The 23933-nt window shown below is 41.2% G+C and overlaps 1 protein-coding gene across 1 annotated transcript; it reads left to right on the top strand.

The window, feature by feature from the left end:
- The first annotated feature begins 224 nt into the window (after positions 1–224).
- LOC310677172 (scavenger receptor cysteine-rich domain-containing protein DMBT1-like) lies at positions 225–23358 on the top strand. The gene is made up of 14 exons (XM_083439651.1): positions 225–370; positions 737–939; positions 1859–2170; positions 7015–7165; positions 7576–7769; positions 9155–9463; positions 10401–10418; positions 12358–12390; positions 14319–14478; positions 15425–15645; positions 17027–17199; positions 18460–18848; positions 20980–21257; positions 22426–23358. Exons 5-14 carry the CDS (start codon positions 7715–7717, stop codon positions 22581–22583), a joined length of 1794 nt encoding a protein of 597 aa, XP_083295777.1. The 5' UTR covers positions 225–370; positions 737–939; positions 1859–2170; positions 7015–7165; positions 7576–7714; the 3' UTR covers positions 22584–23358.
- The last annotated feature ends 575 nt before the right edge of the window (positions 23359–23933 follow it).

Below are 23933 nucleotides of genomic sequence, written 5' to 3' on the forward strand. Positions count from 1 at the left end.
CCAGGCCACTCCACCCTGCTGACCACTATTGGTAGACCCACTGAAATCAATGGACTAAAGGTAGTTAAAACTAAATTCATTGATTTATGAGTATGACCCAGTTGTTCTGTTTTGAGTTCTATGTCTTAGTTGGACATAACCCAAACCCAGTGAGAAGCATCTGTAACTATATGGCAGTCTGTTCAGAAATATGATTTCACTTTTTTGTTGCACTCTTAGTGGCCTCTGTTTGTGGTGGTCATCTCTATGAGCCATCTGGGAAAATCACTAGTCCAAATTATCCTGTTGTATACCCAAATAATGCACACTGTGTTTGGGAAATCCATGCTGAAGGTTATTCCTACATAAATCTCATCTTTGAGTATCTTAAGTAAGTGGCAGTATTTTTAGGATTGTGTTGCCCTGTGTGATCTTTGAAAATGATTTTGTCTGCATGCCTGCCTTTCTGTTTGCGTTCAAATTGGCTTTGCATGTTAACAATAATCTATATGCTATTTCTGAGCTTGCCAAGTTGTGTGTGGACCCAATATTAAATCATTTACTTGTATTCTAAAGACTTGGCTCAGACCTTTAAAAAAGGCTCACTCCGTAAGTGTGAATACATAACAAATAGTGTGCCAAAATTTGCTGACCTGGGTCTACAAGTCCCAATTTCGTGTGGATTTTAACTTTTTGTGTTTTATAGTTGCAAGCGAAATATCACCCTACTCAGTGGTTTCTAACTTTATATCCACAGACTGGAGCCACGTAATCACTGCTCTTATGATTATGTTGAAATCTATGATGGGCCAGCGTATGTAGCTCCTTTGCTAGGAAGAATTTGCATTTGGGAGCACCAATCATATATTTCTAAGTCAAATACATTGTCTGTTGTGTTTTCAAGTGACACTAGTTCTCAAAGCACTGGATTTTTGGCTATTTATTTTTCTATTCCACAAGGTAAGATCTCACCAAAGAGAACATAATTCAGGACCATGCTGCTTTACTTTAGTGCAATTTTTCAAGTCCATACCTGCAACTGAATTAAATAGGCCATGCTTGCATTGTTGTATCCCAAATTGTAATTCAGGGCCATCCTAAAAAATATTGATGTGTGCATGGGAACTCCATTATTAAATTTTCTCTCTCCCATGGTTAAACAGGGAAGAAGCAATTTAAACTACTCAATGGTTTATCTATTTGGCAATTGACTCTTCTGCAGAGAAAGGTAGAAACAAACTTGTGGCAAGATGCACAGTTCTCTCTCATGTGTTCTGTGTATATAAATTACTTGAGTCTCAGTCCAGATTTTGTACAACATTTATTAGTGGCTGCTTCTCCTTTTGTTTGTTCATTTAAGTACTTTATCTGAAGAACTTTCAATTGCCAAAGAGCAATACATTGACCAAAAATTTAATTTCCCCCCCCCCATTTTGAACTTAGCCACTAATTCTCATTTGCATATGCTGTCTTCTTCCAGAGTTACCAGAGATCAAGTTTGTTCCAAATGTTGTACAATATATATTGCAAATCTTGTTACTATGCTTTTTCTTGTATAGAAATAAACTGTTGTACACCCACATGTTATTGAATATATTATGTATAAAACTCTGGAAGAGACAAGTTCTCTCATGTGGCTACATATATTTATTTATAGGCACATGGTACATTAAAAGCACATGTTTTGCCCCAAAGAATCCTGGGAGCTCTGTAAGGAGTAAATTACATTCTCAGGATTCTCTGAGAGAAACCACATGCTTTAAATGTAAGGTATGAACACAGCCATAGAGAGGTATCTATAGGTATGTAAACTGGCTGCTGTTTAAGAAACAGGAAACAGGCTGCTCTTTACCAAGTTGTTTCCTGTTGTCTTTCGAAGACCTGTCCTTAAGACTGGTGAATGGATCATACAGCTGTGAGGGACGCGTTGAACTCTATTACAAAGGAGAATGGGGAACAGTTTGTGGTGATTACTGGGACATAGTCGATGCCCAGGTTGTGTGCTGGCAGCTTGGATGTGGAGAAGCCATTTCAGCCCCAAGAAAAGCCTATTTTGGCCAAGGCTCGGGACCTATTCTCCTTGATGATGTGAACTGTAGAGGAAATGAGTCTAACCTGTGGGACTGCCGTAGCCTAGGGTGGCATGTTCATAACTGTGGCCACAGTGAAGATGCAAGTGTCACCTGTGCAGGTATTTTCTGATCTTGTTTCTTGCATGTAGCACAAAAGCAGGATAATTGAATCATGCATGGCATGCCTCCTCTTCCCTCCCGAAATGCAACAAGCTTAAGTCCTATTTGAATCAATTGCCTATGTTGCTGAAGTGCAGAACTGCTTGCTTTGGAATTTATCCTGTTCATAATGCCGGTTCAAATTAATTGTACATAATTGTTCCAAATTTGGAATCCATCAGCGTGCCCCCAGCCTTTCTTTCAAGTCCATAATATCCAGCCACATAGAGAATATCATATGTTGCTAAAGCCCTGTACAACAGCACAGATATAGCACACATGAAATCCCAGTTTCAAACAATGGATGTGGATCCCAGTAGATACAGGAGTCGCATCACATGGCCTCATATCACACAGCGCATTGGCCTAACCAATCAGAGGATGTGGAGCATGAACCTATAATTTCATTTAGGAAAGTGTTTGGCTCTCACATATGTCGAGATTCATGTAATTTTGCCCAATCCCTTCATCCCACCAAGGCTTGCTATACGTCAGGAAAATTCCTGACATATCCTGGTTTGGGGGTTTAAAAATGGCGTCTGGGGGGAATTTTGCCGAACTGGAAAAATGTTTCTGTTCCCAAAAGAAGCTCAATAATTTTGGTAGTTTCCTAAAAAAAAATAATGTTCAACAATTTTAGGGTCTTCAACAACTTGGGGGGGGGGGGAGTGTGTGTCAGGAATTTTACTTTTTGAAATATGGCAACCCTATCCCACATAACTTCTGGCTGCATGCTCATTTGTTTGTCGGCACGTTCTGGTTATTTCTGTATAAGACATTCCACTGTTCATTCCTGCACTTCCAATGCTTGATTTATTATCATACTAGCAGTAATGAGAAGTAGGACAGTTGTGAGCTGTTGAGGCCACCTTATTGTCCTCTCCAGTTCTCTGATGGCAAGGCTCAAGCCATGCGGGGTGGAAAATCCCAGCTTCTCTGCCAATGTGTATGACTCTTGAAGCAGCTGAGGTGAGTAACAGAGAGGTGAGGGCTTCTGCTAACTATCACAACTGGAGTAACAGCTTTGTGTATAGCCTCCAAAGTGGTGGGAATTCTGACAGCTTTATAAAGACAGGGGCTGCCAAGCTTCCATCTTGTACAAGATCTCATAACAGACACAACTCTCCCTCTTGTTGCATCTGAAAGGTGAGCACTCTTGTAGTTCAGTCTGTCATGCCCTCTTGCAAGCTGCAGAAGCATGGGGAATTTTGGGCAACCCCACAGTGGAAGAGCTGGATTCTCACTGGCCACCGCTGGTCTAGCAGCAAGTCTTACTTGTCATCCACCTTGCAATGGGAGTTGGCATATCTTAGCCTGTGCATTTGCTGGATTATTGCTTGGTTGTCTTTGAAGAGATAGAGGGGACAGTAATCCGTAATGGACACCCTCTGTGAAAGATCATTTCTGTGCCAAATGCTGAGTAGTTACAATTGAAAGCAAGAGACAGTTGCAAGCTTAATGCTCTTTCAATCATCGTGTCTGAAACCCCCCTCCCCCCAATTAATGGTTCCTCTAATGTCTTTGTTGCAGTACTATAGATAATGTTGATGATAGTTAATGCAATAAGGAAGACAATACTTACCAATATACACACCCCTAATAGAGCCATGACTTGGGGGGAATAGCCAGTTTTTTTGCCCTGGGTGAAGCCTCCGGAGGGCTGTCATTGAGACTGTGTGTGCGCGCACATGCATGTGTGTGTGTAAATGCGCATGGGGTGTGTGTGCCAAACTGGGTCTTTGATCCGGATGAAATAAAGCCTAGTTTCACTCCTGCTCCTTATGTGGAAAAGAACTGGAAACAGTTATTATATGACTTGTTTCTTGCCCAGACTGAGATATCATTACCGGGGGGGGGGGGGGGGGGAGAGACCTGAGTGTTTGGTGAGTGGGAATGGAGTATCTAGGGATTACCCACTAAGCTGGGTATGTTTTCTATTGCCTTTACATGGGTAGAGTGGTTTAGTCATGCTGGCCACATGACCCGGAAAGCTGTCTGAAAAGCGAGATGAGTGCCACAACTCCATAGTTGCCTTTGACTGGACGTTACTGTCTAGGGGTCCTTTACATTTACCTTTTTTACTTAGGTGGTGCTGTGGTCTAAACCACTGAGCCTCTTGGGCTTGCCGATCAGAAGGTTGGTGGTTCGAAGTGATGAAGTGAGCTCCCGTTGCTCGGTCCCAGCTCCTCCCAACCTAGCAGTTCAAAAGCACACCAGTGCAAGTAGATAAATAGGTACCGCTGTGGCAGGAAGGTAAACAGTGTGCTCTGGTTTCTGTCATGGTGTTCCGTTGTGCCAGAAGCGGCTTAGTCATGATGGCCACATGACCCAGAAGGCTGTCTGTGGATAAACACGGCTCCCTCGGCCTGAAAGTGGAGATGAGCACCACTACCCCAAAGTCGCCTTTGACTGGACTTAACCATCCAGGGTTCCTTTGCCTTTTACCTACCTTTTTTTACTGTCTGCACAGTGTTCATTTTGGTGTGTCTTTGTGCAAAGTGCCCTTTCACCAGAGTGATCCAATCACCAAAATTCCCCCAGTGTGCTTTTAAATTATCCAGGCAGGCAATGTAGTCCAAACACTGTTTTCAGTAATGGTAGGGAGGAGTGTGAAGCATTGCCATAGCCAGCAGCAGAAGTTATGCGACTGCAGAAGTCTGCAAAACACAACCCTTCTGACTGTTTTGCTATATTGTATATATTATTCTCCCGAACTCTATTCCCACCCCCCATCTGTTTTTCTCTGATACTTGCCTTCCCCGACCAGTTTCTCTGTTCTCAACAACTCCCTCCCTCTTTCTCTCTCTGCTGAATATTATTAAATGTATATATTAGTATTAGAAAAAGATATCTTTAACTTATATGTTGTGTTTGCAAATGGATATCATAAACTTTATACTCCAGCAGAAGGTAATTTGCAGTAAGTGCAAATTATGCTCTTTCTGTCTCTTTCTAAATGTTACCTCAGTAGTTCTCAAACTTTTTTCTCTACACCACAATTCCAGAATAAAAATTTTCTCAGGCCACACCATTTTTGTTATTAATAAGAAATACATTGGAAAACAAAAAGAAACAACTCCTAGCATTGCTAGGAGAACAAAGCAACTTTATAATATGATCTTCAGAAATCCAGAGAGTCTAGTCTCCTCACCAATACATAGAAACCTTTCTCCTTCCTGAGCTTTCATATTTGTTAGAGTTGAAAATCACTGTTTACAGCACTATGCCATGGAGAACTGTCAGTGCATGCTGAATGGTGATCCTGGATCACAATTAGGATGGTTGTCCGTATCACTTGATGCTCTTGCTCTCATTTTGAAAAGATACTGTATTTTTCCACATATAAGGCACCCCCATGTATAAGGTTCCACAACAGAAAAAGTAATAGCCAGTAATTAATTTTTCATTTTCATTTAAAACATAAATAAATCTGCTACAATTCCAAATAAACCAGAGATTTATTCACCAGCTCCATCTAAAAAAGGGGTCCATATTGTTGCTTCAGAGATTCAGATGTTGCATCTATCATTCAAACATATGCAACCATGAACTCTTAAATCCGAGATGGGGAACTGTTGATATTCCAGATGTTATTGGACTGTGACTCCCAACACTCCTGGCCATTTGCATGCTGGCTGGGGCTGATGGGACCTGTAGTGCAGCAACATCTGGAGCTCTGCATGCTCTGGCTTGGAGTGCCCTCTTGAGGTTGCTAAGTCAGTTTAGCAAACAAATATGGAAAGGCATTACAGTGGTACCTCAGTTTAAGAACAGTCCTGTTTATGAACGATTCGGTTTACGAACGCCACAAAACCGAAAGTAGTGTCCCGGTTTGCGAACTTTACCAGAAGCTGAACAGTGGAAGGGCACCAGCGTTGGGAGGCCTTAGTAGGGAAAGCGCTCCTCGGTTTAAGAACGGGTTCGGTTTAAGAACAGACTTCCAGAACAGATTAAGTTTGTAAACCTAGATACCACTGTATTGGGCTCTGTCAATCAGTTATGTCTTTTCTCCTCAAGCCTTTCAAAAGCCCAAGTCTCAACACAATAATTCCCCCCGCCCCTAAATCTGTTGTTTTACACATCTGAGATGCATCGGGCTAGGAGTTCAATTTTTTTAAAAAAAATAGGCTGATGAATGGACAAAGGTGATTTCTTAGAAATATGAACACCTTCTGATATCTCAATCAGTTCTAATATTTTTCATGTGTGTGTGTGCGCGTGCTCATATATGTCTCTGTGTGGTTCTTTTACCTTATTACAAAGTGGCTTTTAGCAGGAGGGAAGTTTTTCTGCTACTTAAAGTAGTGACTTGGGTTCTCTGAACATTCTGATTGCATTGCTTTGGACAGAACAGCATCATTCCTGGGAGAATTCTTGGGGGGAAAGATCACTGTTTCTATTGTCAGTCTGTGGAGACAGCAATCTTTTTGCCCAAATAATGTCCCTGAGAGTGCCACTACATTGTGACATCGTATCATTCTCAAGGGACGTTCTATCACAGAAAGGCCACATACGATCCCTTTAAATAATCCTGGGAACTGTAGTTGTTAAGTTTGCTAGGAATTATAGCTCTGAGGGAGAGAAATGATAGTTCATATGATTCTTGGGGGATGCTTTAAATGTGCTTTAAAAGAGTGGTGTGTATACAGCTGCAGAGGTAACAAGGTTTCCATGCCTCTGTAAAAGAGAGAAACCAATATCATTTACAAATGGGTTCAGGGCAGGCAGGGGCAGTTTGATTATTATTTATGTGTGTAGCATAGATACCTTCACACATTTGATTACATTGTCTTTTATTTCACAGGAAATTATAGTTGTGGTTCTTACCTTCCATATGGATCAGGATCATTCAGTAGTCCCTTTTATCCAGCACTTTATCCGAACAATGCAAACTGTATATGGACAATAAATACTTGGAATGGCTCACGTATAAACCTCAGAATTGCAAGTATTGAGTAAGTACGAGGAGAACTAAGTAGTGCTAAGTAAGTAAGTAGCGCTAAGTAGTGCTAAGTAGCGCTAAGTAGTGCTATGCTAAGTAAGTAAGTAGCACTAAGTAAGTAGCACTAAGTAGTGGTATAAAACTGCAGCTCATTTACATGCTCCTGTGCTCACTTCATCATATATGTTTACTATTATAATTGGGAAGCATGACAATGAACATATCTGTTGAGTATTCATGTGCCCTGCTTTACAGAGGACAGCTCTGTATTCAAGGAGCTGTCAGAGGAGAGTCCTCAGTCTGAAGACACTGAATTGATCTTGTATGACTCGGTGGCATACTGAATCTCTGCCATAGTTAATTGATATACTAAGTTTTTATGTTGAGTTGTATGTTCATGCGGGTTTCTTGTTTTTTTTCCAGGGCAGAATGCCCCTTTGATTATATTGAGATCTTTGATGGATATATCTACTCACGTTCCCTAGGAAGATTTTGTAATGGTTCCCAACGAATATTTTTTTCTACATCAAATGTTCTCACAGTGGTGTTTCGCAGTGACAGTATGGTAACAAATCGTGGTTTTATTGCTAACTACTCTTCTGTTTATGCGGCATACGGTGAGTGTGAGTGTGTATTAAATTGAACTCAAGTTGAATGACTGGAGTAATAGCTTGTCATTGTGTACATTCATCAGGCCCCATGCATAATGTACACAAAATCCTTCCAAGAAGAGGGGATTGTGCACATTTCCTGATCAATATACATAATCCGCAACAAGACTTTGATAATGTGCAAATCTTGGCTAAATTTTGTACATTCTCTGGTCATCTACATATCTCAATGGTAGTTTGCACTTCATTTGAGCTACATGCACATTTTTCAGTCAGTATGCATTGTCCCATTTCCCCCCTCTGTCTCTTGTTCAGAAGCATGTAATCTGCTCTCTTTGGGCTGCTTCTGACCCACTACCTAATCTTCTATGCCCACAACATACCCCCTCCCCACTGCTCAGCTAAACACCCAGCTGAAGAGGGGGCTTCAGATAAAGATGATTTATTATTACTCTTTATTAAATATATATCCTACCCTTCTTCCAAAGGAGCTCTTTCCCCCCTGAAGTCCAGCCTCCTTTTAACCAGCTGATTAGCACATGGGAAAATGCATGTAGTGAAAAATTCTACATCTTTGCTCACCCCAGAGGCGTAGCAAGGGTTGCCATTGCCCTGGGTGAAGTTTTTCCCAGGGTGCATTTTGCTTCTCATACCACCCTGGCAGTCCCATGCTGCTTTGCCATTGTGGCAGGACATCAGGAGGATGCATCAGGCATGTGCCCTTCCAATCAGACCAATTAGGCTGATTGGAAGGGTGCATGCCTGCCCTGGTGTGTCCTCCTCATATCACCCTCCTTGCTCTGCTCCCTGTCGGTGCGCCCAGATACTGCTGCCTCTTCCTCCCACAATTCTGATAGAAATTCTGCCCCCTCTGGTGCCACTATTAAGCTGAAGAAAAGCCTTAGTAGCAGAACTTCTACCGTTATTTAAAACCACTACTTTCCCTCTACCTCTCCGTGTGTGTCTCTTCTTGCTTCCATACCATACCACTGCTGTTGTGCAACCTTTTGCTTTTGCTCCCCTATCCCATTCTGACATCGTGAAAACCCAGGATTGTGATACAATACTACAAATTCTCCAATGGGGGCTGAATGGTGACGGTCTTACATTTTTGTCTACTATATATTTTGGAAAGTAGTTTGTCCATTTGTCTGTTTGTTCTCTATCTGTTGGGATGTCTCTTGATTTCCCCTCTGGGTTTTCAGCGTTCAGGACCCGAAACGTTCCAAAATGGAGCCATTTGTGAACTGAGGTTTGACTGTATTAGGGAATTTTATAAATCTCAGACTTTAGCAGGCTCTTGCTGAGACTTGAATTCTGCAGTATCTGTTACCAAAAATGACTGTGAATGCTCATGAATGATCCACATACTTTTGGTGTCCCCATCCCAGATCTCCGACTGGTGAATGGACGTCATGGCTGCGAGGGCCGTGTCGAAATTGGCTCTTACAATGGAACATGGGGAACTGTTTGTGATGATTCGTGGAACCTGGTGGACGCAGGTGTGGTGTGTAGACAACTTGGATGTGGACAGGCTGTGTCAGCCACAATAGCGGCATATTTCGGTCAAGGCTCTGGACCCATTCTTCTGGATGATGTTTATTGTAATGGAAATGAGCGCCACCTTTGGGAATGCTCTAACAGAGGCTGGGGGTCCCACAACTGTCGTCACAATGAGGATGCTGGTGTTATCTGTTCAGGTGACTTCTGATTTTGTCATACATATTGTTTTATATTAGCATGTTTTAATCAGTTTGAGCATCTAGGTTAGGCGGTATATTCACTTTTAAAAAATTTTTGGATTCTCCAATAATTCAGTCCTCCCTAACTATAACTAATAGTAACATTGATTATTCAGGAGCAAACCAAACTTTTGATCTCCCAAGGTGGTATCAATAAAAACAATAAAGTATTGGGCTTCTACAGCAGGAAAAATAGCTACAAACTATGATCTGCAATCTCTAATGAAACACTATTCTGACTTTTGATGTAATTCTGTTCTACTATTTCTAATGAATTACTGAGTCTTTAGAAGAGAATACAACTCTCATTTACCACTTTCAAGGAACTGGAAGTATATGTCAGGAGCCCAGGATGCTGTCTTGATAACACAGCATGCAAGTTGTAATTAGCTTGAAGATTTATTGCAAAACAATTAGCTAAGCGTCCTAGTCGTACAATTCAGTTGACTCTTCTGGGGAATGCTTCCGGCTTCTGCAGAACCTATGACCCTTACGTTTCTGGTTTTGTTTTCTGTCTAATACCTTTCCCATTCATCTACTCCTGAGGCTCATGGGGTTAATTACCTCCTCTTCCGGTGAGGAAGTGCTCCATCTTCTGCCATCCCTAGCTGAACGGAGAATTGCATGCCACATCTCTAGCCTAATCCAAGAATTGTAGGCACATAACTCGATTTGGTTTTTTGGTTTGTTTTTAAAAGGTGAATTCTTGTTGAGCTGTTGGCAGGCAGAGGAGAAGTGACTTGATTTAGCTCTCTTCTTTTCCTTTACCCAATGACCACTGATCAGAAAGATATTTAATTATACATTTGTTCCAATGAATCGCAAATAATTATACTGATCAAACCATTAACACATTTGGGAAACATTCTAAGGTCTCTACCTTTTTATTTTTCAGGTGGTCACCTTACAACAGGTAAATGATTCATTTAATAAAAATTTCCTTATGGCTTTTTTTTTTTGTAGTGAATAACTGCAGCAATATTACAAGATTAAGGGAAAAGGTAGCAGTGTTGTTGATGTTTAGTCGTTTAGTCGTGTCCAACTCTTCGTGACCCCATGGACCAGAGCACGCCAGGCACTCCTGTCTTCCACTGACTCCCACAGTTTGGTCAGACTCATGCTGGTAGCTTCGAGAACAGTGTCCAACCATCTCATCCTCTGTCATCCCCTCCTCCTTGTGCCCTCACTTGTTCCCAACATCAGGGTCTTTTCCAGGGAGTCTTCTCTTCTCATGAGGTGGCCAAAGTATTGGAGCCTCAGCTTCACAATCTGCCCTTCCAGTGAGCACTCAGGGCTGATTTCCTGTTAGTGTATTAAAATATTTAAAAATCTTTAGTCGACTGAAGAGGTGTCCTCAATTCACCTGGCAGAAAATCAAACAAGTACTTACAAAACTTTCAGAGGAGGGCATGGGCAGAGGGGAATTGCTCTCCTTAGCTTCTGTGTCTGACCACCATGGCTACTCCTTGATGGGAAGTGGGATTTGATGGTCAGGGGGTGGGGCTTGTTGATTTCAAAGGTGGCCCCTACCTCCCCACCCTTATCTGAGCACTGAGATCCAGCATAGGAAAGGCATTTTCCTTTCTTTTAAAATAATAATTCTGAGGCAGAGTCTGTTGTGAGGTGTAGCCATCATGTATAAAAAAGCAGCTCTTTTTCCCCCCTACAAAAACTACTGTTTATTCATCTTTGAATGTATGCTGATGGAATGAATTAATTCACAATGATTGAATTCACATATGTAGTATGATACAATGAGATGATATATCGGAGGGGGAGGCAGCATAAAGCCTATATGCCATATCTAGACAGCCAAAGGGAAAAGCATTTTTCTTCTATAGGCAAAATGCATCTACATCTGCTAAATTAGCAGGTGTGGAAAATGCTTCTTCTGCCTTTTCTCACATGAGCTGCTAATAATAATTAATTTACAATCTCTCTTTCACAGCACATAAGATGCAGGTAGACACCAGAAAGTAGTTAGAACTGTTTGACAGTTTTGATGAATGGTGTCATGAAGTGTATCATTTATACAGTGTTATGAGCTGCTTGGTAATGTGAGGCGGGGAGATCCCTGTTCAAATTCTGCATTTCCTTTCCATTTTCTAAACAATTCATTCCATTGTCCAACCTTAGACCGAGCATTGTACTGATTTCCTTATAGCGAATTTATAATTGCCTTTCTGGAACTTAGACCCATTAGTCTCCACATTATTAATGGCATTGGCAGTGGGGGAGAAAATATTTAGACATTTCTTAATAGAAGAGGTCTTTCAATGGCAATGGATTCTAATCCTTATGAATGAGGTACTTTAGGCAGATCCTGCCGCTGCTTCCAATAATGGAAAGAATGACGTTGAGGGTAAACATTCTTCCTATTTGCAAAAGCTTGAAGAGGTTTATATATGGTCACTTTAAACAAATACAGGAGATGGAGCAATAAATTCAGGCTTCTTCTTGTGTTTTGTAAGCTGCATTTCAAATTCATTTTTAAAGCTGCAAAATGTACCCACAAGATCAAGGAGTATTAACACGAGGAGCATAAATGTAACTCAGCCTTGGCTATTTTTCTGGGACTTACTTTATGTATTTATTTATAGTTATAAAAGTATTCCTGTACTATCATTTCATAAGATATCAAGGCGGTGTTCACTGTTAAAACGTATTTTTCAAAAAATACCAAAAATACAAATAATCATTAAACTTACAGATCAATGTAAAACCAAACAGCTGCAAAGGCCTGTTGGCACAAAACAAGAGATGCCTGAAAGTGAAAAGCTTGAGTCAATTGTTTAAATTGCTCTCTCTCTCTCTCTCTCTCTCTCTCTCTCTCCTTCCCTCTTGATCTTCAGAGAGACCAACTCCTCCATGGTGGCCAAGGACAAGTAAGCTCTAGATTTCTTTACTTCATGTGTTTTTTTACATTGCCTTTTTATGATCACTTTTACTTCAGCTTCATTAGCGGTATCTGCATTATCACATGGTCTAACACAGGCATAGGCAAACTCAGTCCTCCAGATGTTTTGGGACTACAACACCCATGATTCCTAGCTAACAGGACCAGTGGTCAGGGGTGATGGGAGTTGTAGTCCCAAAACACCTGGAGGGCCAAGTTTGCCTATGCCTGGTCTAACAAAACAGGACTTGCAGAATACTCTCATGCTGTTCACTTTCAAAACAGATATTTAAAGTCATGTGGTACGGTGGCTGTTGTCTATGGCTTTGAGGAGGAGTAAAAATGAGTTAACTCAGCCTCTCTTTCAGGGTTTCTTAGCTACAAGGCTAACATAACAGTGAACTTGAAACATAAAATGAAACATATATAGGGAGAGAATAAAACCTAGTAGCCAAAAATTTTAATACCTGATACAAGGTCATGTACAAAAGACCTCCCCATTTCCTTTACACAGAGGCGGACATTTCTGCAATAATATTCCTTTGCGCATGCGGATGTCACCAGCAACAGACAGTGGGGTGGACAAGTACTGCTCAACTTACCACCAGCTGGTTGTGTTGGTGCTGCTTACTGTCAGGAGCTCGTCCTACACTTGAGTAGGACCCTGGTAGAGACACATGCCTGACTGGCATGTTCCCTCCCTCCTGGTCGATCGTTCGGGAGCTTCAAAAGCTTTCTTCTGCCCAAACATCACAGCAACTGATGCCAACAGACACCGGCACACTTAGGGATCTGCAGAGTCTTTGCAGCTTGCGTGGCAGACCTCAGCAACTCAGCATTTTGGCTAATCTACTTTATTTACATATAAACACACATAGAGCACTGCAACATGGCTCCCTCTCTCTCTACCATCAGACAGCAAAGAGAAAAATAACAAAGGACAATAGTCCCACTTCACAGAACACAGTAACACAAACATCCTGTCTCCGTCACTTCCCACTCTGTGGAGTCAAAACATACACCGTCATGTGATAGACAAAAATCCCATGACTGCAGTCATGGAGCAGGAATGCTAACACTTACTGGGATGTTAGAGGAGAAGGAATGAGGTAGTGGCAAGGTTGATGCAAATCCAATAAAGTTTTAATGCCAGTGAGTTTGCAGTTTGCGGACCATGCCTCTCCCCTTCCACCTTCTAGTAAGCAGTAGTGATACAAACAACTGGAGGTCAAGTGAGTGGGACTAAGCCATCCTGCTGTCCATTACTGGGTGCTCAATCCAGTGAAAGGGAGAGCATCCTAGTGGCCATGTGGCCATTCAGAGAGTCCGCCCTTCTCTCTTTAAGATGGCACTGCTAGATAAGTCAAAGTATAGGGTGTCTAAGTCTTCATCTTTAACACTAGGACTGAATCCACAATAAAATGCTCTACTGAATCTAAACTCAGGTTTGTGCTTTGTTTCTCTCCAAACAAACCATGAGCAGCAAGTAAGTTTTGCTCCTGGCTTCAAGGTTTTGAAGGAGGTGGTGGGTGGGAAACCATGAATCCAGGTCTGGACGCAATACTAAGGTAGATCACGGCTTAGCTCCTACCAGTGCAGTTGCATCAGAAGCAGGGAAGGAGTGAAGTGGCCATGATTTTAGGAGTGTGCACAAGTGACTGCACATTCACTAATAAACCATATCTAAGCTTAACTATGGGTTAAAGTGATGCAGTAACCAAGCAACTACTTCAGAATATTAAGCAGGGATGAAATAAAAGTCAACTCTGATTGCAACATGTGGCTTTCTCAGTAAGGAACATTGGGTTCTGGGTCTAACAAGCAATTGATCATAGCAAGTTTATAATATTTTCTGGAATTTAACTACTTATATCCCATATGCCTGTAACAAAATGTGTTCTGTGTTTTATTTCTTAGCTCCCTCAACAGATTATTCTTGCGGTGGTTTCCTCGCACATTCATCTGGGTCATTTCAAAGTCCGTTTTTTCCATCCAACTACCCAAACAATGCCGACTGTGTATGGGAAATCCAAGTAGGAAGCAATTCTCGTGTATCACTTACTTTCCAAACACTTCAGTAAGTAAAGCTCTAACATTGCCCATAAGTCAAGGTCTCAAAATGAAACTTATTATTATTATTAATAGCAGCTTTCCTAGATAAAACATTACATATACATTCAAAAAGAGTGTGAGATTATAGCTGGGAGGCAAACAGTAGATGTCGTTAGGACTATCCAGTGAGTCCATGACTGAACACCAAACCTTAGATTCTAGGCAAAAGAGCCCACAATGCATTTGCCATTTAAAACACATGGCTTCATCCAACGAATTCAAGAAACTGTAGTTTACCCCACACAAAGCTACAGTTTCCAGTACCCTTAACAAACTACAGTTCCCATGATACTTTGGGGGAAGCCATGTGCCTTATATGTGTCATTTAAATGTATATTGTGAATGTGATTGCTAGTATTTCTAGATCCTTCTATAGTCTAGAATCTATTATCACCCAAAACTGGCTGTCAGTTTCTTTGGTTCCCTATAAGAGTACGATAAGAGCTTTTATACCACGACTGCAGCATATTGTATTTTAGAAAACTGAGGACAAGCTTATTTGCTGAAAAAGAAAGGGGGGCAAAGATGTAAGGGTTGAACCCTGCTTGTGACGTAGCATGCTTACAGCCCTACCTTGTAAATCCAGGTGTGTTGTAGGAAAGCTCTTGTTACTTAGTGGTAACATAATAGCACCCAAATGTACTTAGATGCACTCTTTTCTTCCTACTTAACATATTCAAGGGCGTTGCGTTCCACGTCTGAACTGTGATGTGCCATGGCTTAACAAATAAAATCCTGTTTGGTTTTCTATTTCTTTTGTCTGATATCGTTTGTCTAGTATCTGAGCAACTTAACACACCAAAATAAAGTCTGTTATGTGATAGTAGCTTAAAGGAATTGCAAGTGTAGAGACTAATTCATCATGATCAGTGAACATTGCTGTAAAAATCACATTCTTGTTTGCTTTCTAGACTAGTATCATGTAATACACAGAGCTGCCCCTGTGATTATATCGAAATCTATGATGGAACGCTCCATAACTCTCCTTTGCTTGGGAAGATTTGCTCTGGCTATTACCAAACCTTTACATCAACCTCCAATATGTTGACAGTTAGATTTCATAGTGATCATAGTACCACAAACAGAGGGTTTTTTGCAAACTATTACACCATCCCAGCAAATCATAATACAAGTAAGTGCAATTTTGCAATACATTTTTCTTTTACCAGATTGTTGTCATTCAATTTAGTTAAAAAATCACTACTTTTCTTGGTATTGTATTGGTTTTTTCCTGCTGTCACTAAAAAAACCAACTCCATCTTTTTACGTTTGGAATCCATAACGTGCATTTGGCTTACATGTGTACCTAGGCACTGCTTAAGTCTGCCTCTTCTCTGCTCAGGAGCAGCAGAGGCAGATTTAGGGGAGCATGACCAGCTCACCTGCATAGGGCACCAACTTGAGAGGTTGCCGCAGGAGGTGGCATAACAATGACTTAGAATGGAAGGCAAGAAGCGGTGGTGGGGGTGGGCAAGAAGCGGTGGTGGGGGTGGGCCCACCACCAGAGTCCACCACCGGAAACACTCTTCAGGCCATTGTTATATAGCTTACAATGGACAACCACACACCAAATACTTCAACCCCCAGGCTGAAGTTGCTTACTTAAAAAGAAAATGTATTGACTGCATTGGGAATTAGTTCAAAGTAAGTATGTTTAGGATACAGAGTAAGAGGGGGTGAGGTTGGCACAGTGCAAATGCACTGGCAGAGCCATTCCAGTGTTCCTGGAAGTTTAGGGAAGCTTTTAATGTTTAATAGACTATTGTATTTCAATATTTTGTTGGAAGCCGCCCAGAGTGGCTGGGGAAACCCAGCCAGACGGGCCGGGTATAAATAATAAATTATTCTTATTCTTATTCTTATTACTCCTATTGGTGCATTTGCATCATGCTGACCTCGCTGCCACTTCAATACCTCACTAACTCCCAATAGGCAGCAGTGATGGGATGACTGGAGGTCAGGTGATCAGCAGAGCCCTATCATGCCATCTGCTACTGCTGAGCAATACATGGGTAGCTTTTTGGATGAGAAAAGGGAGATCATGCTCATTTGCCAAGGAAGCCTAGGCTTCTCTCACAGCCCACAGAAGCCCAAGTACACAAAAACATTTATGGCGGGGTGTGTGTGTCACAATATTGATATCACTGTGACTCCCCTCAGGATTCTCCCCCCCCCATGACATTACAGTCTGCATACACTTACTCACATTCTAAAAATTTTAGTTTTAACTGTTTTAACTGTTTTGTTACAGTCATAAGAATAAAGTGGGCACTAAAATATATATCTCTCAGATGCCAAAGGCCATGGAAAAGAGGTGTGCCTTCAGCATATGATAGAAACTACATAATAAAAGTGGCAAATAGGAAAAATGTAAGGACGTATAGGTCAGGGAACTTTGTGTTACTCTGTACAGTGCAATAAAGATGGATGGCATTGCTTTCATAAAAGGATAATAATGTATTGTCTTGTTTTATTATAGTGCACTAATACCACATCCTTTCTCTCCTTGCTAGCTCTTCTTTGTGGACCAGAATATATGCAAGCTATAATAAGTAGACGTTTCCTGACCTCTGAGGGCTATTCTCCATTTGATGTCCACTTGATTGACCCATCCTGCCCACCTATTATCACACCGTATTATGTTATTTTCAACATACGGTACAATGGCTGTCAGACCAGAAGAGATGTATGGAGATTTATATTTGATTTCTATATGCCTGCATTTCTTTCTTTCTTTCTTTCTTTCTTTCTTTCTTTCTTTCTTTCTTTCTTTCTTGTTTAGAAAAAGCAGGGCTTCAGGAGTTCAACTGGGGCAATGCTAACAAACTGAAACATGTAGTCCAATTCATGTATATACGCAGAAACGGATTTAGGGGAGCATAACAAGTTTATTATGGGACGCGGGTGGCGCTCTGGGTTAAAGCCTCAGCGCCTAGGGCTTGCCGATCGAAAGGTCGGCGGTTCGAATCCCCGTGGCGGGGTGCGGTCCTGTTGTTCGGTCCCAGCGCCTGCCAACCTAGCAGTTCGAAAGCACTCTCGGGTGCAAGTAGATAAATAGGGACCGCTTACTAGCAGGAAGGTAAACAGCATTTCCGTGTGTGGCTCTGGCTCGCCAGAGCAGCGATGTCACGCTGGCCACGTGACCCGGAAGTGTCTTCGGACAGCGCTGGCCCCCGGCCTCTTTGAGTGAGATGGGTGCACAACCCTAGAGTCGGACACGACTGGCCCGTACGGGCAGGGGTACCTTTACCTTTACCTTTAACAGGTTTATTTGCACTGGGCTCCAAGCCAAGAAGGCTGTGCAGAGGGTGCTGCAACAATAATTTAGAATGGAAGGAGAGAGGTGTGGGGAGCACTGACTTTTGGCTGCTGAAATTTGAAAGCCCAGAGTCCATCACTTAGATCTTTGTACAACAAATAGTCACATAAGAAAATATTTTTAGTTTGATTTTTAGCATCTGAATAGCCTGGGTATTCATGTTACATTGGCAGCATGGAAAGGAGCCAGATCACAAGATCCCTTGCTGCAAATGTAGTATGAGTATGGGATGTTCGGGCACTATCAGAAACCCCAATTTGTTCTGTGTTGGGGGTTGCATGGGTCAAGGTAAGAACAGCAATACGCCATATGAGTTAGCTGTGTGTTCAGAGCAGTAAGAGTTAGCAGACACACTTCAAGCTCTCACTGTGGGATAAGTAAGTTGCCATTTTGAAACAACTTCATTCTGAACAACAGTTGATACAAATAATATTTGTATAGAGAATTCAATAGCGTCCCCAGTGATACCATTGGCTTAGACAAGTATTCCTACATCTTGAAGAGGCAACTTGGTGGTGGGGCTGCTTTGCGCAAAGGCTGGCTGCAGCAAATTCTACAGTGCTATGTCAACATCCTTACCTCAGAAATGTATGTTAACCGCTGCCCCCCCCCGGATGTTTCAAACAGGCAGATGCTGATACTATTATTTATTCAAACCTGATCACGGCAGCTGGTTCAGGATACATAATTAAAAGGAAAAAGGATATTCACTTCCATGTCAGCTGCAAGATGCTGAAAAACACTTGGATAGAAACAATGTATGTCGCTGCTGTTGTAGACGAGATCAATGAAACTCAGTATGGACAATACGAAGTCAACATCACATTTTATACCTCCGACTCCTTCTTATATCCAGTCTATGACTCACCTTATAAAATTGAGCTGAATCAGGAATTATATCTGCAAGTTACTCTTCATAACTCTGACCCAAATCTGGTGCTGTTTCTGGATACATGTAAAGCATCACCCAACTACAATGATTTTACAACTTTGACTTATGATATCATCAAGAGTGGGTAAGGATTTTCACCTTATATATTGTCTGTCTGATTAACTGTGTTAATCTTTATTGTTTTTCATTTCTAAACATATATGTGGTATAAATATTAGATCTCATTAGGCATGCCATTTTAACCATGTTGTCACTCCAGCCAGAGGCTGCAAAGTAGGAAAACAGCCCAATCATCATTGGGACCATTCTAAAATTGACATGCATCCTAATTCATGATCCATTTTGCTGGGAAGGATGGAGCAGTTAGGAGGCAGCAGAGGCATTCCTCTATGCCTCAAACTCGGCCCTCCAGATGTTTTCGGACTACAATTCCCATCATCCCTGACCACTGGTCCTGTTAGCTAGGAATGATGGGAGTTGTAGTCCCAAAACATCTGGAGGGATGAGTTTGGGGATGCCTGCTCTATGCAGAATGGCTGAGATCCACAGACAGGGGAGCTATCCTAATGTGCTCACCAATGGCACATGGTATTGACAGCCTGTTGTGGGTGTTTTTCCTGCCAGTGGTAAAAAGTAAGTCTTCAAAACAGGACAGACTGGTGGCAGAAGGGGTGGAGCTGCTGGATCCTAATCTGGTCCAACAAGTGGAGAGGGGTCTGATCTGGCACAGCAAAAATAAAGAACAATATCACACCTCCCACTATCTTCCACTCTGCCCAGCTTGAGTGACAGGTCTTCCAATGCAGTGGTGGCTCCACATTTAATTCATTGCAGTAATCCAACCTAGAAGTTGCCAGAGCAGAGAAAACAGTAGTTAGGCTGTCCCTGTCTAGATAGGAGTGCAGCTGATGGAAGGTATTCTGTGCCACTGAGGCCACCTGAGCTTCAAGCAACAGGAGCACCCCCAAGTTGTGTACCCATTCCTTCTGAGGGAGTGTAATGCTATGAAGAACAGGCAACATCCCATCCACCTAGTCTAGCGAACTGACCATGAACAGCACCTCCGTCTTATCTGTATTGAGCTTCAGTTGGTTCTCATACAGTCCGTTACCAGGGCAAGGCCAGCACATCCACTGCCTCACCTGCAGATATAATGGAGAAGAAGAGATGTGTGTCATCAGCACATCGCTAACCACCTACTCCAAACCCACTCAGCAGTTTCATGTAGATGTTAAACAGCATAGGAGATAAAATTGAACTCTGAGGAACCCTGCTCCAGAGGGCTGAAGATCACTCCCCAAGCATCACCCTCTGGAAACGTCCATTCAAGTAGGACTGGAACCACAGCAAACCAGTGCCATTGACAGCCACTCCAAAAGGATACTAAACTAGTATACTGATACAGTTTTATAGCAAATTATTGACTAACTGAAGCTTGCATTCTTCACAAACCCTCACTCAGGTTTGATTTGACACCTTCAAGCTTCTAAAACAGCTACATTTAAATTATATGACTATAATAATTTCCTCGAGATTAAAATGAGATGCTCAGAATACTCTAATGCATTTGACATTTTGTGCATTAGTTCAAAATAGTACCTCTGCATGAACCAAGATGTTCCTTCTTCCTTTTAGTATATTTTGCCTCAATATATATTCAGATAATTTGGCATGTGCTGCGTATGGTTACTTTCAGGAAAGTGAAATTTAGAGCTGGTCACCTGTTTTGAAGAGCTGTTATGCAACTGACATAATAAAGGTTACAATTACAGAAGTTTTTGCTTTCCTTGGGAAAGCAAAGCCTTGCAGATTAAAAGGATGATAAAGAACAGAAAAGTGAGTTCACCATATATATTTAATACCACCTCAACAGATCATTTACTTACGTATTTTCACAGAGTTGCCATATTTCACATTTTAAATATTTGAGCTTCTTCTCTGCTTAGCTTACTAATGAAGAACAAGTGGGGGGAAAGTTACCAGTTATGGTGAATGTTTCTGTCAATATGCTTTGTGCATTTTTAATTCAGAGTGAGAAATCACTGACACCTACTTCAATTTAAGTATGGCAGGCATGCCCTTGAAATCAAGCTTATTGCTGTTATTCATATTATGTTCAAGTGACACTTGTATGCTTTATTTCAGAACTGTTCAAAGTGCTACTTCTATTTCTTCATTGTTCCACATTTAACTATATGATGCAAATTGAATACTAATTAGTGTAAACTAATTTTATTATTTTTCTATTTGTGCAGGTGTGTTAATGATCCTACATATCAGACCTATTATTCCCCAAACAATTATGTTGTTCGGTTTTCCTTCAAAGCCTTTAGCTTCATGTATCAACATCCATCGGTTTACCTGCAGTGCAAACTGGTGGTTTGCAGAGCCTATGACTATTCTTCCCGATGTTCTCAGGGTTGTCTGAATCTGCTCAGATCTAAGAGAGATACAAGCTCCTACGAGGAAAAAATGGATGTTATCATTGGGCCAATTGAATTACAGAAGAATGGCATTAAGAATAGAAATTCTGGTAATTTTGCTTCCTATAGAGTTCTTTAATGTCTTTTAAATACAAATCAATGCCATCCTACAGTAGGGATAAGGCGGAATGTATTTTAAACGGATTTATGCACAGAATTTGGCAGTTCCAACCTGATTTGAACACTGCATTAAGCACCCACTTATATCTGAATCACTTGTTGCTGTTTTTTAAAGCCCAATTTATATGCATAATTATATTGAAAAACTCATATATATGAATTAATATATAGTATAATGCGTTGAAAGGTATTACGTTTTCTGCTGTATTATATTTCTGCAATATCAATTCATATTACTACATACCTATTTTATGCAGTTGTACACATAGTTGTGTGCATCTCTTAATGCGCTAGTTACCTTAGGAGACATCCTAGGGTGCATATGCATATAACAATGCATATAATATTGTGCATTATGCTGCTTGTTGAGATTAAGGAGTGAGATGGGAATTAGAAAATTACATATATGGATAAGCATGTCATTGAGATTTTCAGAAAATCCCATCCCTCTTTTAGATCTGTTTCAGGTTGTTGAGGTTAAGGCAGAGCAATTAGTGTTTCCTGTGGCTTTGAGAAAGGGAGAGCTATAGGGGTGCAGGGTATAAGCTGAAATCATCATTATTACCATCATCCTGGCTAGCATTGTATCAAAGCCCTAAAAAATGCTTATAATGTATTTTAGCACTCTCCTCATCTAATAGTACTTCCTCATCTAACCTTGTTACATTACATGCCTTCTTAATGTGGCCTTGTCCGTCAGATGCAGCATTATAATAACTGCGCCATATGTATCCTGTGCCCTTCAGCATATTATCTACCCTCCACAGTGCAGTGGACTCATAGGGTTCAGCTCCTAACAGTCATCCATGCTTTTTCTTTGGCAACCACTGATAGCCAAGTAAGATTGTCTTCCATGAACACAGTTTTAACACTGACTCCATAAGTGTCTGTGGGGGCCAATTCAGGATCCACATGTCCTTCCACAGTGGAGGAGAGCAATAGTGTGGTCAGGAAAGTTACTGTGCAATTATTTATTTTTTATTAAAAAATAGTGCTATGGAAGTCAATGGTCCATTGTCTTCTAGGGAACTAGAATGATGCAATTCCATGACAGTTCAAGCAAATTATGCATCACATCTTTTCTTTTTAATTTTGCAGAGGCAAAACAAGAGCTGCAAGGAAATGCGGACCCTCCTCATGATTCGCATGCACCATACATTGTTGCCACAGTCGTCTTGGCAGTCGTTGTCATGACTGTCGCAGGATTCGTTTTGAAAAATAAATTGAGAAGACCAATTCCATATGAGATAATGTGAGCGCTTAAAACCTTGGGACTCAATCCAGCACCAAGTCAAGCAAGCTTAAACTCATCCATTTCCATGAGTTTAGGTGCAGCTATTTGTTGGTGGGATTGTGGCCTTGATGGTTGGCAAGAAGAATCTGTATTGAATGTGCATCACTTGAAAGATGCATCCTTATGAAGGGGGTCTCAATAGTCTTGTGATTTTATCTTGATTTTTGCTTTTACATGAAAATACAGAAGCAGGAAAATGTATTGGACACAATCCAGCCATATTAAACTATGGAAAGACCCACCGGTTGCACAGGAGGGGGCTTAAAAATTATGCTTAATTCTTCCATTGGTCTTTTTACTTTTTTACTAGATTTTACACATTGTCATGAATGTATGTAGATGGATGGATTCAGGTTAGATGAGGACCTGAAGTATAACACAAAATACAAATAAAAATTAATCCCACCAAGAGTCTCATATTCAGAACTAGATCTATTTTTATGAAATTTCTGCCAAGTTCCTTGAAGCAATATCCAATACTAGTAGTTCAGTGCTGCATTTAGTTAAGAATACCTTTTGTAAATGACATACCACATAAAGTTTTCATTCTGTCAATTTGTATAACTGTCTAAAATGACAATATTTGTTGGTAAACAAGGGCATCTCAACAGTTTCTGGTAAAGCAGATAAACCTTCTTAGGATCATATTCAGTTGTGCCCCTCCACTCCTTGAGGGCTCTTTCATCCAGCTGAGGATTCCATGAATAGAAGGGCAGGATAGCAATTTTCTAACATGCACACACTTTCTCATCCTGCCTGGACCACCTCTCATCCTGATCCCCTGATCCGCTGGAGTTTTGTAATATTTGAGTTTATTTACAAATTTGCAGGTTAAGCATAGATGGAAGTGAAGGATAACACCCCAACAGATAGACAAAGTCCACTGCTCCCACAGCAGGACTCTAAGGGAGATATCCAAGAATGTTGCTAGATTACTGGGGTCAAACACAGCTCTCTGTTTCTGTGCCTTCTTTGAATGTTTCAAAGCTGCAGTTGATTGTACTTTCCACACACAGACACCTAGACACACAGACACCTAGCTGTGGGAGCAGCAGGATATCTCCCCTTCACCCACTCGCCACCTTTCTAACCACTCAGAAAACTTAATGAGAAATAGTTGAACAATTCGTTCCATGGGAAACACACCATTAGACTTTTGCCACTCCTACCAGATCCAAGGTTCTGGTCCAGTAATACCTCAAGAGAGCCCACAGGATAGTCCTTTTCACAGAACCCTGGCATGAAACTGGCCATCCCTCTGAAAAGTTTAACAGTATATTTGTAAACTGTGGATTTATACTTTAGATTACGA

The sequence above is a fragment of the Podarcis tiliguerta genome, assembly GCF_965153285.1.
Source record: "Podarcis tiliguerta genome assembly, chromosome: 5".
Taxonomy (NCBI): Eukaryota; Metazoa; Chordata; class Lepidosauria; order Squamata; family Lacertidae; genus Podarcis; species Podarcis tiliguerta.

Excerpts from the sequence above, each read along its gene's own strand:
- LOC310677172 (XM_083439651.1), top strand. The coding sequence starts at position 7,715 with ATGGTAACAAATCGTGGTTTTATTGCTAACTACTCTTCTGTTTATGCG. Across the intron at positions 15,646-17,026 it reads CCCAGCAAATCATAATACAA|CTCTTCTTTGTGGACCAGAA; the intron begins GTAAGTGCAATT and ends TCTCCTTGCTAG. Across the intron at positions 18,849-20,979 it reads TATGATATCATCAAGAGTGG|GTGTGTTAATGATCCTACAT; the intron begins GTAAGGATTTTC and ends CTATTTGTGCAG.